The sequence below is a fragment of the Tupaia chinensis genome, unplaced genomic scaffold, assembly GCF_000334495.1.
Source record: "Tupaia chinensis unplaced genomic scaffold, TupChi_1.0 Scaffold140763_1, whole genome shotgun sequence".
NCBI classification, from domain to species: Eukaryota; Metazoa; Chordata; class Mammalia; order Scandentia; family Tupaiidae; genus Tupaia; species Tupaia belangeri.
Window position 1 is genome coordinate 104,081 of NW_006200633.1, and position 14,867 is coordinate 118,947.

The 14,867-nt window shown below is 40.6% G+C and overlaps 1 gene segment (V, D, J or C); it reads right to left on the bottom strand.

Annotated features, from left to right (window-relative positions):
• Positions 1-4,162: 4,162 nt before the first annotated feature.
• LOC114004962 (T cell receptor alpha variable 20-like) lies at positions 4,163-4,834 on the bottom strand. The segment is given in 2 exon segments: positions 4,163-4,503; positions 4,666-4,834. Coding segments are annotated over 2 exon segments (393 nt in total).
• Between the last annotated feature and the right edge of the window lie 10,033 nt (positions 4,835-14,867).

The following is a 14,867-nucleotide window of genomic DNA, read 5'->3' on the forward strand; positions in this document are numbered from 1 at the left end:
GGAATATGGGTTGAATTGTGTCCCCTCCAGATTTGCATGTTAAGGTCCTAACTCTCTGGACCTCAAAAAGTGGCTTTATCTGGATATAGGTTCTTCACAGAGGTAATCAAAAGAAATGAGGTCATTAGGGTGAGTCTTAACCCAATAGGATGGGTATCCCTGTAAGAAATTAGGACACAGACATGCATAGAGAAAAGATGACATGAACAGGCACAGAGAGAAGAGGACCCTCTATGAGTCAAGGAGAAAGGCGTGGGACAGAGCCTCCTCACAGCCCTCAGAAAAAAACAACTTTGATTTCACATGTTGCCTCCAGAACTCTTAGACAAGAATCCCTGTTGTTTAAGCCACACGGTTTGTGGCACTCTGTTACAGCAGCCCTAGAAACTAATACCCTGGGTGCAATGCAGCCCCTCACTCTGAGGTTGTGACTTCCTCAAAAGTATACAGATGGGGGAACCAGCAGTTAGCGTAATGGCTATGTCGCTGGACTCCCACGTAGTCGACCGTGGTTCGTGTCCCAGACCGAGTGGCTTAAAACTCACGCCGGGCGCGTGTGCGTGTGTGCCCAAGATCCCGAGAGGAGAATGGAGGAGAAGGGATTGTGGCGTGACCATCCCCCCTGGGGGGTGATTTCTCACTTTCTGTCTCTATGTCTCTCTCTGTCTGTCTGGCGAGCGCACGCGCTCTACAGTGAAAATCTCTCCAAAAAAAAAAAAAAGTATACAGATGGGACCTGAACTCTTGCTCTAGACATCTCTGATACAGAAGAGTGAGACAAGTGGAGGCAGAGGACCTTTTGATTTCTTGGTTTTTCTTTTATGTTTTTGTTTTGTTTTGTTTTTTAATGTTCCAAAAGTGGTTAGTGGTTTTGCGGTAGGCAGTTAGTCATGAGCGGGCAGCCCTAAGAGAAAAGCGAAAGGGCATTTTGGTCAACGCCCTAATTCCCTCTAGGTCAATGCCCTAATTCCCACTAGGGCGATAAACTAATTAGGCAGTCTAATTAAACAACCTGGCTCACATTGGCCGTGTGCAATTAGGTAATCAAATTCCTCACTCTTTACCTGTGAGGAAAGTGCGCAAGTGCAGGAGAAAACGCATAGATACGAATTCAAATGAAGAACATAAGTAGTGTAACAGACCTCCCACCAATGAATATTCATGACCTCTAGTAATAAAAATAACGATTAACCAGTACCAAACGTGGTTGCCACCTGGCAATCAGCCCACCCAAGATCCTTTTGGGTGTACTTTTCTTTCTATTAAATCTTCTTTTCTTCCTACTTCTTTGTGGTTGTGGTTTCATTTTGTGCCTAGGGATAGATCTCTAATTTTAGTGATCTGGACCCAAAGAACCAAGGACTTCACAACACAGCTTGACATTTTCCCATCCATTAACAGTTTCATGTTTTAAAATTGGATCACTGTTTCTTCCTCCAGGACTTTTGCAGACAGTATAAATACAGTTAATTCTAAAAGAAAGTTCTTTCCATGAGTCATGTTAGGATAGTATGTAGAACTAATTTTTGTCCTCACTGTGAGTATTGCATGAAGGGATTAGACCACAGCCTCTGTATCACTAGAGGTGAAATGGATATGGTTATTATGTTAATATCTTCTGATGTTGGATGCATTCCTAAAAAACACACATAAATTTGATCAATTTTGATCTATGTTCTGTCAAGTATCTTTTCTTGGACATTTTTTAGTATTTCACTGTACATTATGTTTACTAATGTAATTAAGTTTGTTTTTTTACTCTTTTTTTCTTTATTATTATTATTTATACATTCAATCACTACACATCATTTAGATTTTGTAAAATTTACCCTACATGATATACATCTCATTCCAGTTGAAACTACTATACACATCCTCATCAATAGATAATAAATCATATCTGTGTCCCACAAATATCTTACCTCTCCTTTTTTCCCCCAAATTATCTTTCCTGCACTCTTCCCCTCCCACACTCTCCTTCCACTTTGTCTCTAGTGTCCATAACAATTTTTAATGCTTTTATGTTCTCCAGTCTTTCAGTCTCTACCATAGAATGGGGACAGTCGGTATATGTTAAGTGGAGACATACAATGTCTCTGTTTCATAGCCTGACTTGCTTCACTCAGCAACAAATCTTCCATATTCGTCCACTTCCTATCAAATGCCAGGGCCTTGTTGTTGTTTTCTATGGCTGAATCTGAATATTATTCCATGGAGTATGTGATTTCTTGGTTTTAAACGCTATCCTTTCTTAGACGCAAAACACTTCCCTAAAGGCTGTGACCTCTGTCTCCAGCCACAGATTTCAAGTAGACATTAGAATCCAGGGCCCGTAGCTCAGCTTCTGTGTCTGAACCTGAACTGGGGGAGGTAGGAGATACAGACAGAGAATTTGAGGGTCCGGCTCAGCTCAGTGCCTCACGTGGTGGCTATGGTTCTGGGGAACTCCCAGGCCTATAGTCAACAAGTGGGATAGTGGCTCCTGGGATGACACTGCCTTCCCAGATGTAGTTAGGTACCTGAAAAGAGGGCAAAATATAAATAAGCATCCACTCCCAAACCAAGATCCCTCGAGAGCACTAGAGTTGGAGACTAAAAAGTTGAGTCCAATGAAAGAAAATTTTAAAAAATAAATAAATAAAAAGTTTTAGAAGTTTTTTGCCTGAGGGCACGTACACTCACCAGTGAGAGAGAGACAGTGAAAGGGAAAGGGAAAAATCACCCCCCCAGGGGGGATGGCCATGCCGCAATCCCTTCTTCATTCTCCCAGGATCTTAAGCACACACATACACCAAGGAAAAATTTTAAGCCACTGGGTCTGGGACTTAAACTGGTCGGCCATATAGGAGTCCAGTAAGTAACTGCTGCACTAGCTGCTGGACCAAAAATAAAGATCTTAAGGACAGTGTTTACCCAGAACCCTTCTCACCACTTTTCACAGCCCAAGTGAAAGAATATATTTATGGGTGATCTGATGCTACAAAATGCTGAAGGGATTAGTCTTTACATTCAGGAAAGAACTTATCAAGCCCTTACGCAGTCATTAAAGGAAGGCGAAAGCCCATCTAAATGACAAGAAACAGCAAATAATGCTGAAATCCTTAGAGATTGATGTGTCCAATGTAACCCAGGAAGACACAGTGGGAGCCTGATCTGAAGCCAAGTATCTTAAGTGTCAAATCCTCTGGTCTCCTAAAACATGTTGGTAGGTATCTTGTGTCCCTAGGAGGGCGTTCATAGGCTGCCTGTCTTGGTAAAAAGGAAACAAAAGACCTGAACGTTACTCATCCTCATCCTCCACAGACCCACTCCTTAACCAGCCTCTCCTGGTGTTCACGTGGGCACCCGTTAGTGGCAGGCACTAAGACTTGATAAGCAGAGACAGAGAGAAGGGAGCAGGAAAGGAAGAGCATTGTAAGAAAGGAGGGAGCGGCTTGGAACACTTTCCATTTTCTTCTCAAATGTAAGAGAATTGAAATAGATTGAGCAAGATAATTCTCTCCCAACCAAAGAGTTTTCCTTACTTCTATCAGTATATATATATATATAAATGACAAAAATAGATATGTTAGGCTTAAAAGTAGTATACCACTTCCTGTCTGTACTTCTGTGACATCCTATTCTTCTTGAAAAGAAAACTTTTCATAATATATTGGAACAAGGCAAGGAATCACTGAATGTTGGAATCTGTGCACAGATTGTTCTGCTTCTAGCAAAGAGAATAAAATACATCACTGAGGTTAGCAACAGAGATGTGGGCTCTACCAATGAAATATTTATATTAAATGGAAAAGAGGTGTCACATGGCCAGATTATTATGAGATAACACGCATATGTAAATTGTGTTTGTTTGTTTTGCAGGAAAGTGTGTGCATCTGTGCAGTCACTTTCCAAGTGTCCCCAGACCAGAAACCACACTCCATATCACAGCTGTCCCGTCTGGGTTTATGGGAGAGAAGTGCTGGGTTGTTACAAAGAGTGGTCTGACTGCGCACAGGCACAAAGACACTGTCTAGGACACCTGGACAGAATGAGCTGCAATCTCGGCCATCCCGCTCTGTCACAAGATTTCATTTTCTATAAAAATCACTTGCAAGGAGGTTCTGAGCCTTGAGTACATTTTCTTTCACAGAGAATAACCAACAGCTGCCTCACCCTGAGTTCAGAGCCCCAGCTGCAGGGTTTGACACAAGCTGCAGGTGCCCGGGGAGCACTGTGTGTCCACAGCACAGAGGTACATGGCTGAGTCTTCAGGCATAGGGGCTGTGATGTGCAGAGTGCTTTCCTTCTTCGAGGATGTGGCTCTTAGCCTTCCTGTCTGCTTGTCATCCCCATCTGAATACAGCACGAAGAGGAGTTCAGGACCTTTCCCGGGATCTTGCCTATACCACTGTACCCCTCCGAAAGTGCTGACAGTGTAGCTGCAGCTGAGGCTGCTGTTGTTCCCCTCCTGCAGTCTCAGTGTCTCAGGACTCTGCTTCACCTGGTCTTCTCCACTCAGCCCTGTACAGGAAAATAAAATCAGAAATGACACAAAGATTTTAGTCCAGCAGTTTTGTACAAGTACAACAGAAAACTTGCAATGAGCCAAGACTAAACGCATAATCTCTTCAGCTTTGGATAAATATGCCTTCGATTGTTCTCCTCTCTTAACCTCCAACTTACAGCCAAGCTGCAGCCACAGGACCATGACTGCCAATTCCAGCATTTCCTCCATCCTGATTTCTCAGTCTTGGGACAATTTGTAATAATTCCACACCTTCTCTTCCCAGAGGAGTGGTTTCTGTGTCTCAGTTTTTGCTTTCTACTGCCTGAGAGATACTTTCTTTTGGTAACTTGGTCAATCAAATGTAAGTCTTCTATAAACTCTGATGCTTTTGAAATGTAAGGCATTTACGGAAGAAGCCACTGCCTCCTAGTGGCCAAAAGTAAAATTCGCAGCACCCAGTTCGTGGCTTCTATCAGATAAGGATTGAAGTCTGTAAAATGTAAAGTATGGACATAATGTATAAAAGGCTGAAGATGGCAATCAGAGAAGTCTTCTCTGGCTTATGCTTTTAATCATTGCACTGTTCTTTGAATGATTTTTAAAGCTAAACTGCAACCAGAGGTTATAAAAGAGGTGAACCCAAGCCATAGGTGTCATGGATTTTGTTTCTCATTAAAATACACAAGAACCTCAGCAGATAAAATCTTAGAGGAACTATAACTCCGGTGGAAAAAAGTGGGTGGGATCATTGAGAGATGCACATGTCTAGACCTCCTTGAAGTGATGGGTAGAGAATTGGAAGTATACATTAAGAAATCCATTTATGAATTTTAATTTATTTTATTTTATTTTATTTTATTTTATTTTATTTCTGGCTACATGAATTGAGACAAGGTGTGACCAAAACTCAGGATCCAAAACTTGATAGATCTTAGTAAGAGAGAAGAGTATGACAGATGGGTGGGAAAAACTCTTTATTCTGTCTCTTTCTCTATTTCAGAGACCTAAAAGTCAGTGTGTGTGTGTGTGTGTGTGTGTGTGTGTGTGTGTGTGTGTGTGTGTGTCTGAGGCTAGGGGAGAAAATTACTGTCCAAATACATTATAAGTATTTTACACAATGTAAGCAATATACAGCCAAAGTAAGTCTTGCCTCCTTATTTACCCTTCAGTACCACAGATTTTACTTACAGAGACTGCTATTCCTGTCAGACACCCAACCCAGAAACACACAGACATGCACATTCATTGTTTTCAGACAAACCTATCCATTCCATTCCAGGCTTTCCTTTTTCCCCATACAAAGTGGTCATATGGTATCCCATTGTATGGCTGTACCGTAGTTTATGAAAGCAGTTTTATATTTTTGTAACCTGGTTATTTACAATGTTTTACTTCTGCAGAGATTATGCTGAAATGAATATTTTCATACAAAAAGTGCTTGCCAAAATAAAGGAGTGTGCATACCAATAAAAATTACTGAAAGTATAGAGACTCTGACAGGGATTTGTACATTTGCTCATTTGCCAAATATTGCCAAAATGTCCCCACACAGATAGTAGTATTTACATATTACCTATATATCAGTACCTGCTTCTCCACTCCCTTGTCCATACATTATCAAACTTCCTCATCTTTCTTAACTTAATCAGTAATAAATGCTAATTCAAAATATCATTTTTTTACATTTCTCGGTATTAATGAAGCTAGGATTTAAAAAATAATTTTAAATTTTATTTCCTTGTCTGTCTTTGGAAAGTCTACTGAAAGTTCTGGTGTATTGTCAGTTTTGGAGGCAAAACACCAGGATCATACTCCATCCTGTGGTTTTTTGGTCTATGTGACTATGAACATATGGCTTAATGGCTCTCTGTGACTTTTTCACATTGATTAGGGGAGAGAGAGAGAGAAAGTACATACCTTAGAGAATTTCTGTGGGAACCCGGTTTTTTTAAAAGTTTGTTTACTTTAGGGACCAGCAGATGACCTGATGGTCACATTGCTGGACTCCCACATAGTCAACCGTGGTTCAAGTCTTAGACCCTGTGGCTTAAATCTCACGCTGAGTGCTTGGGCATGTGTGCCCAAAACCCCGAGAGGAAAATGGAGGAGAAAGGGATTGTGGCATGGCCATCCCACCTGGGGAGTGATTTCTCACTTCTGGCTGTCCAGTGAGCACATGCATCCTATAGCAGAGATCTTTCTTTAAAAAGAAGCTTGTTTACTTATCACAGGAGTGAGAGAGACACAAAGAGGGAGACATCCTCATAGGGTCTTCACACCACAGTCTACCCCAGTCTGAGCCAGCGAGAGCCATGGATACGCATGTGCCCAGCATTCTCAGGGAGGGCTCCAGGCTCAAACCTGCAACTTCCCCATGGGGGAACCTCTGCCTGGTATAGCTTCCAGTTGTGCTGCTACGCCACTGTTCAGCTCCCTGCAATGATATATATTGAAACAGACAGAGATAGTGACAGATGAACAAATGGATGAAAATATTACAGACTCCTGGGAACCAGCAGTTAGCATAATGGCTATGTCGCTGGACTCCCACATAGTCGACCGCGGTTCGTGTCCCGGACCCGGTGGCTTGAAATTCACGCCGGGTGCGTGTGCGTGCGTGCTCAAGATCCCGAGAGGAGAATGGAGGAGAAGGGATTGCGGCGTGACCATCCCCCCTGGGGGGTGATTTCTTGCTTTCTGTCCCTATGTCTCTCTCTGTCTGTCTGGCGAGCGCACGCGCCCTACAGTGAAAATCTCTCCAAAAAAAAAAAATATATATATATTACAGACTCCTTAGATAAAGAATAGAATAGTAGCTAGAATATTAATGATGAATATTAGCTATTACATTGTCAATGCAATTTTCTTTAGAAGAATTAAGCTTTCTTTCAGTTTACAGAAGTTCTTTTATATTAAAGTCATATTTTATGTGACTTCAGATTTTCAATCTTCTTTTAAAGTTTTTTCTATAGGGCGCATGTGCTATGCACTCACTGGAGAGAGACCAGAAAAGAGAGAGAGAGAGAGAAATCACCCCTCAGGGGCATGTCACACTGCAATCACTGCACCATTCTCCTGTCAGGGTTTTGGGCACACACATGCCCAGCTGATGCTCAAGCCATCGGGTCTGGGACTTGAACCTCATAGTTGACCACATGGGATTCATCCACCTTAAGTATCATGTTACCTGATGGCCTCAATTCATCATATTTTGTTAATAATGTTTGAGTCAATATTAAATTGTGTTAAATGTCTTATGTACATTGTAAACATAAATAGCAATTAACATGTAATTTTTCTTTTAGTCCATTAATTTTATAAATTAAAAGATTTTAGTGTAAAAATTCTATACATTTGAAGGAACATCCCACATAATTATGATTCACTTTATTTAATATGAGGGATAATTTTCCCTGCTATTATTTTTCCAGACGTGATTTAGATTACATAAATTAGCGGGGGCTAGACACTGTCCAACAACATCTGCTGAACAATCCATTATTTTCTCCCTGATTAGCAATACCTTAGTAGTTTGGCAATGAAGCATGTAATTTATTTATTTATTTATTTATTTATTTATTTATTTATTTATTTTCTATTTCTGTCTTCTCTGTTTTTGCTTCTCAATCTCTCTAGTGACATTTTTGCTGCTACAAGCTGTTTCTATTATCCCAACTTTAAATTATATGTGTGATTGTTTATCTCCCTCCCACTGCCATTGTTAATCATTTTCAATATTGTTTCTAACTATCTGCATATTGAGTCTCCATTTGAAGTTTAGAATCAACATGTCTACTTCCAAACAAATACATAGAAATTTCAAAGTAATCACATGTTAGATAGTACCAATTACTATAAGAATCAGTTATTGAGTTAATAGAGTCATTACCTAATGAAAATTCATCTCAATAGTACGCTGACTGAAACCCTAAGCTGGTTGTCTAAGAATATTAAAATCAGCATCACTAGGCAAAATGTATTGCCTAATTTGTTTGATTGTATGGGTTTTAAAACTGCACATGGTCTTTTTAATCATTGAACATGTGCTTATCTTGTCGAATTAACCATTATTATATAAATTCTCTCTGGACTTGTACTCTCTGTCCCCCTTAGCTGCTTCCAGGAAACGAGCACCACCTGTCAATGCATTGCTTCCCTGTAGCCGTACCCCTCTTCCTGCTCAGCAACAAGAAAAAGTGAGCCTCGCAGACCTGTACTGACAGTATAAATCCGTTGTTCTTTGGCTTTTTCTTAAAGAATAACATAATTTCTCAGTTATCTATTGACTACGAATCATTACACTAGTTTGTATATAATTTATCATCTGCTGACTTGATTTATTCTAGCCATGCTTAGCAAACTCTGACTCTCACAAATAATTTTTAAAAGACAATTTCTCTGTTTCTGAATGTGTGTACTGCAGAAAGAAGGTGGAAAAGATAAATGCAAGATTAGTACAGGGACTATCCTCAAGGTAGGAGCTAAGAAAAACCAGGAGATGAACGTGTGATGGGTAAATGAGTAAAGGAGATGACTCCCAGTTATGAGGTCTCCACAAAATTCTGTTTAATTTTACAAAGTATTTTTAATTTTTAAAATATTTTTACCATAGAGCATGTGAACTCACCAGAGAAATAGAAAATGAAAAATTGCCCCCAAGGGGGAATATGGCCATGATGAAATTCTTTCTCCTCTACTCTCCTTTTGGGATTTTTGGACACACGTTCACACACACCCCATGTGATTTTCAAGCTTCCAGGTCTGAGACTTGAAGAGCTGTCAGCCCTGTGGGAGTTCAGTGTCTTAACCAGTGTGGCACCACAGTTTACCCCAGTCTGAGCCAAAGAGAACCATGGATACTCATGTGCCCAGCATTCTCAGGAAGGGCTCCAGGCTCAAACCTGCAACTTTCCTGTGGGGGAACCTCTGCCTGGCATAGTTTCCTGTTGTGCTGCTACGCCACTGTTCAGCTCCCTGCAATGCTATATATTGAAACAGACAGAGATAGTGATAGACAAACAAGTGGATAAAAATATTACAGACTTTTTAGATAAAGTATAGTAGTTAGACTATTAATGATGAATATTAGCTATTATATGGTCAATGCAATTTTCTTTAGGAGAGTTAAGCTTTCTTTCCGTTTACAAAAGCTCTTTTATATTAAAGTCATATTTTATGCTGGCCCTTTATTTTTAAATTTTTAAATAATTATGGATTTATGAAGTTTGGAGAAGTGTACAAGGAGGTCCCATGTATTCTTCACCCAGCCTCTCCCAGTGATCATGTTGTGCGTACTTATACGCAGTACCTAAGCCAGGAAATGAACATGGTGCCATCCCTAGCACTTATTTCAGATTCATGCACTCATGTGTATGTGTGAGGTTCTATACGGCTTTATCATACGTACGAATTTAGGTGACCACTGTCACAATCGAGATGCACAGCTGTCCCAGACCCACGGGTTTCCCTGTGGTACTCCTTGCCCTGTGGTACTCCCTGTGGTAGCCACACCTGTCTCCCCCACTCATTACTAACTCTTGATCAACACTAATCTGCTCTTCACCCATTTATTTTTCTTATTTCAGGAATGTCACATACATTGAGGGCCAGCTGATGACATGGTGGCTAAGGCTGGAAATCACATGGCAGACTCCATGGTTTGTGTCCCAGACCCAGCAGCTTGAAAACTATGCCAGGTGTGTGTTCATACATGCCCAAAATTCCGAGTGGAGAACAGAAGGTGTGCATGGATTATGTGTAAATGCTATGCCATTTTATATCAGAGACTTGAGCAGCTGCAGATTTTGGTATCTGCTGATTTACAACACAGAGGTCATTAATATTCTTTTTTTTTTTTTTTGAGAGAGGTTTTTCACTATAGGGCGCGTGCGCTCGCCAGACAGAGAAAGACAGAAAGCGAGAAATCACTCCCCAGAGGGGATGGTCACGCCGCAATCCCTTCTCCTCCAATCTTCTCTCGGGATCTTGGGCACGCACGCACACGTGCCCGGCGTGAGTTTTTTAAGCCACCGGGTCCGGGATGTGAACCGCAGTTGACTACGTGGGAGTCCAGCAACATAGCCATTACGCTAACTGCTGGTTCCCATTAATATTCTTTTGAAGGCATTAGTAGGGGAGGAATTAGAGCTAGATAAATGTATACCTTTTAACCTAGATGTTCTACTAAAGACATATGCCCAATGGAAATGTGAATATGTGTTCATCAAAGAACATGCACAAGGATATTCACAACTATGTTAATTATACCCAAAGTCTGAAATAGTCCAAATAGCCAATTAAATAGCTAGCTAAATAAACTCTAATATATCCATATAGCAAAGCAATTACAAACAAACTGTGCATGATATGGATGAATCTTAGGAATACAATATTGAGAGAAAGATCCAGATAGGAAAGAATTAAAACTCTATGAATCCAGTTATAAAGTTTTATTTTATTTTATTTTATTTTGGGAGAGGTTTTTGCTATAGGGCATGTGCGCTCACCAGACAGACAGAGACAGAGAGACAGAAAGGGAGAAATCACGCTCCAGGGGGGATGGCCACACCGCAATCTCTTCTCCTCCATTCTCCTCTCGGGATCTTGGGCACGCACGCACACGCGCCGGGTATGAGTTTTAAGCCACCGGGTCCGGATGCAAACCGCGGTCGACTACGTGGGAGTCTGGTGACATAGCCATTATGCTAACTGTTGGTCCCAGTTAGAAGGTTTTGAAACAGGCAAAGCTATTTATGGGTTTCCTGGAAGGACAGGTAGTGACCAGAAAGGACATGGTGGGGCTTCATAATTCTTTTATTGTGTACTAGGTGACTTATATAAAAGAATAATAGAAACCAAATTAAATAAAATTTGCTCTCCAAAAGTCTATATTCCTTCTTCTACACACTGTTAGGCTGTAGCGTGTGTGTGGTGAAAGTGAAGTGTGATTCAGGCTAATTTACAGTCCAGCCATATTGTCTTAAGGGAAGCAGAATGCAGCTCAAAGTCTAAGGCTTCATAGCATCAGTTCTTGCATTTGTTGCACCATTAGTTTCATTCAGGGTAAGATCAAGACTTTCTTTCAGCAGAATTTGGGATCTGAGCACTGGAAAAGTTCCAGGGGTCTATTTGTGCTTTACAACCAGAATTGCCTCTGTTCCAAAATGTGGGACATCTCTCTCTTTACAGTGTGGCCACAATATCATGAGTCACTGGGGAGTTCTCTTTGCTCTCTGTATCTGCACTCAGCTTTTTGCACCTCGAGCAAACTCTCTCTTTCCTGCTGCCTTTTCAGTCATCACAGAACTATTGAGTTATATGCAGTGAAAACCCAAAATACATCAGAGGGTTTTGTCTCCACTCTCCAGCTCTTTCCCAAGGTTTCAGGCCACCCCTGTGCACCACGTGAATAAACATGGGGAAGCAGTCATGGAGGAGTAGAGACTTGTCCTAGCAGCAGCCAGTCTCCAGGCCAGCCAGCTCGTGCCCTTAAAGGCTCTTTAAAATGTTGGCTTATTTCTCCTTGCCCCTCTCTGCAGTAGACTCCTTCATCTTCCACTTTCGGAAGGACAAAAGCACCCACCTTCTGTAGTTTAATTCATTTAGATTTCCACATTCTCAGCTCTCTGAATTGTTTTCTTTTGTTTTTAAACTATGATTTTTATACTTTTTCAGGCTTAGTTTGATGGTTAGAATGAGAATGAAGGTTTCTTATACTTTCTACATCCTAACTAGAAACAGAGATATAAATATATTTAACATTAATAAAAAGTTTTATTTTTTAAGTTCAAGCTATTAAATGTCCAGTCTGGCATTAACCAATAATGACTTCTCTAAATCTGTTTTCTCAGGGAATAATACAAGCTTTCACCAGAAAGCAGTAGAAGTTAAATATCAGGACAAGTGCCTGGTGGGTATTAGCGTTTAAAAACCTTAACTATTAAATTGTGATCATTATTCCATTTCATAGTTCATATTCTAGAACAACGTGAGAGTGGTATGATGGCAAAATAATGCAGACATGTCTTTTGTTTATTGTTTTATTTCTTATTTTTTGGTTTTGGTTTGAATTTGTCCAGACATGAGGGCAGCTGGTTAGTTTTATGTGTCAACTTGATTGGCTTAAAGAATTTCCAGAAAGCTGGTAAAACATTATTTCTTAGTGTGTCTGAGAGTGTGTTTTCAGAAGAGATTAGTATTTTAGTCAGTAGATCTAGTAAAGAAAATCTGCCTTCACAAATCCAGAGGATCTAGATAGAACAAAATATGGAGAAAGGACGAATTGCTGTCTTTGTTAGAGCTGGAACATTCGTATCTTCCTGCCCTCAAATGTTGACACTCTGGTTCTCAGTCCTTTGTACTCAGGTTAAGACTCTGACAATCAGCTCTCCTGGGTCCCCAGTTTGCAGACAGCATGTCATGGAACTTCTCAGTCTTCATAACCCTGGGAGCCAATACCACATCATTTCTCTCTATGCACCTCTATATATCCTATTTGCGGTGTTTCTCTGGAGAGCCCCAATTAATACAGGGAATATTTTTAAAGCAGAAGACTCTCAGCTCACCATGGAGACATCTTTCTCTGAAAATTGATTATATTTTATTATAATATTCCCAGACCTAGCACAGTGTCTGTGTATAGTATTTCTTAAATAAATTCAGGTATAGACAAGAACAATAGCACCTCACAATGGTATGATTACTTATTGTTTAAATGGTATTTCTACACATAAATTCCCATTATATTAGAATGACAAAACTAGAAAACTCAAGCTAATGACTATTTTTGGTTTTTGTTTTTGCCATTGGGCGCATGCATTCACAGGAGAGAGATAAGAGAGGGAAAGTAAGAAATCATTTCCCAGCGAAGATGGCTACACTGCAATCCCTTCTCCTCCAGTCTCCTCTCAGGATTTTGGGCATGCATGTACACATATCAGGTGTCATTTTGAAGCCACCAGGTCTAGGAAAAAATCACATTCTGAGATTAGCGAACAGAATGGAGAAAAGTTGCAACGAACAGAACAAACTAAGAATATTAAGATGTACTCATCTAGATACACTGAGAGAAATGTACCTCATGAAAACCTATGAAAATATACAAGGTATACATCAGGTGGACCAAGCTCACAGAATCCCACAGCATTTAGAATTTTGTATCATAGAAGAATAATTACCTGGGCAAGGGAATGAGAGAGATAAGAGTCAAGATTATAGCAGAAATAGAATCCAAATCAAATTTGAAAGTTTTTATAAAGGTAAGACTCACAGAAGTAGGGATGGTCAAGATAATCAGAAAGAGATGTTGAGAGACCCACAGGTGAGCAATAACAAGATGTGATTTCCACAGGTACTATTCAAGGTGAGCAAGAAGACAGAAAGCAACTGGTTATGGAACCAGTTGCCCATGTGGGGACATCCAGAGACTTGTTAATAACAATGGGGAGTCATTGTGAATCCCAGTCTGAAGGAACAGGGGTGAAAGATCATGTTCCTGGGTCTTTGTGGGAGCTAGAGCTGTGGAAGGACTTCTCAGAGAGCGACAATTGGAAAGAGATTGCCAAACTTGGAACCACCACAGATGAGTAGGCAGGGCAAGGAAGAAGCACCAAGCTGCTCTCTCTTCCTGCCCATAGATCCCTTGTCAGTTTCGACATAGAGGCTGGACTCACCAAGATGACAGAAAGCAAAGGAAGCAGAGGTGATGCGGGTGACAGGGCCTGGACTAGCAGAGTCTAGGATGGGACAGACAGGGAAAAGCATGGATTTGGTAAAGGGAAAATCAAGAATAGCTAACAAAAGAGACAGGGATAATATTCCCTGGCTATCCTCATCCTGTCTCAATGAACTCTTCAGCTCATAACTCAGCCGAAGTCACAGGCAAAGGATCGGAATCCAAGAGAAATCTCCACCACTTCTTCTGAGAATGAGAGTTTCTTCTAAGAGTTGATTTGGATCTGTTCAGATAAAAGACTGTGAAGTGCTATTATAGCTCATATTTAGAGTTCAAAACCATGGGATTATGTCCATTTCTCTCCCAATATGAGACAAAATGCATCTTTCTTACTATTTATACACATAACAAAACACGGGTCTTTCATGGAGAGGTATCCAGGGTTATTGCATACAGATGTTTCTTGATTTACTGAGAAGTCGATCAGAGTTTAAAACATTTTATTTTAAAACAGCATTTTAGTTTAAAAAGTTGACATGGGTCAAATACTGGCCGCCTCTCCACTCTCAGCTGACTGCCTTCATCGTGTTTTCAGAATTTAGAGATCTGGATGACAGTGGAGGAGACTGAACATAAAGAGGAGAGTCCTGGATGCAGCCCTTCCTGACTGACCACCTCTCACTGTACAGCGAGGACAAGGGAAAG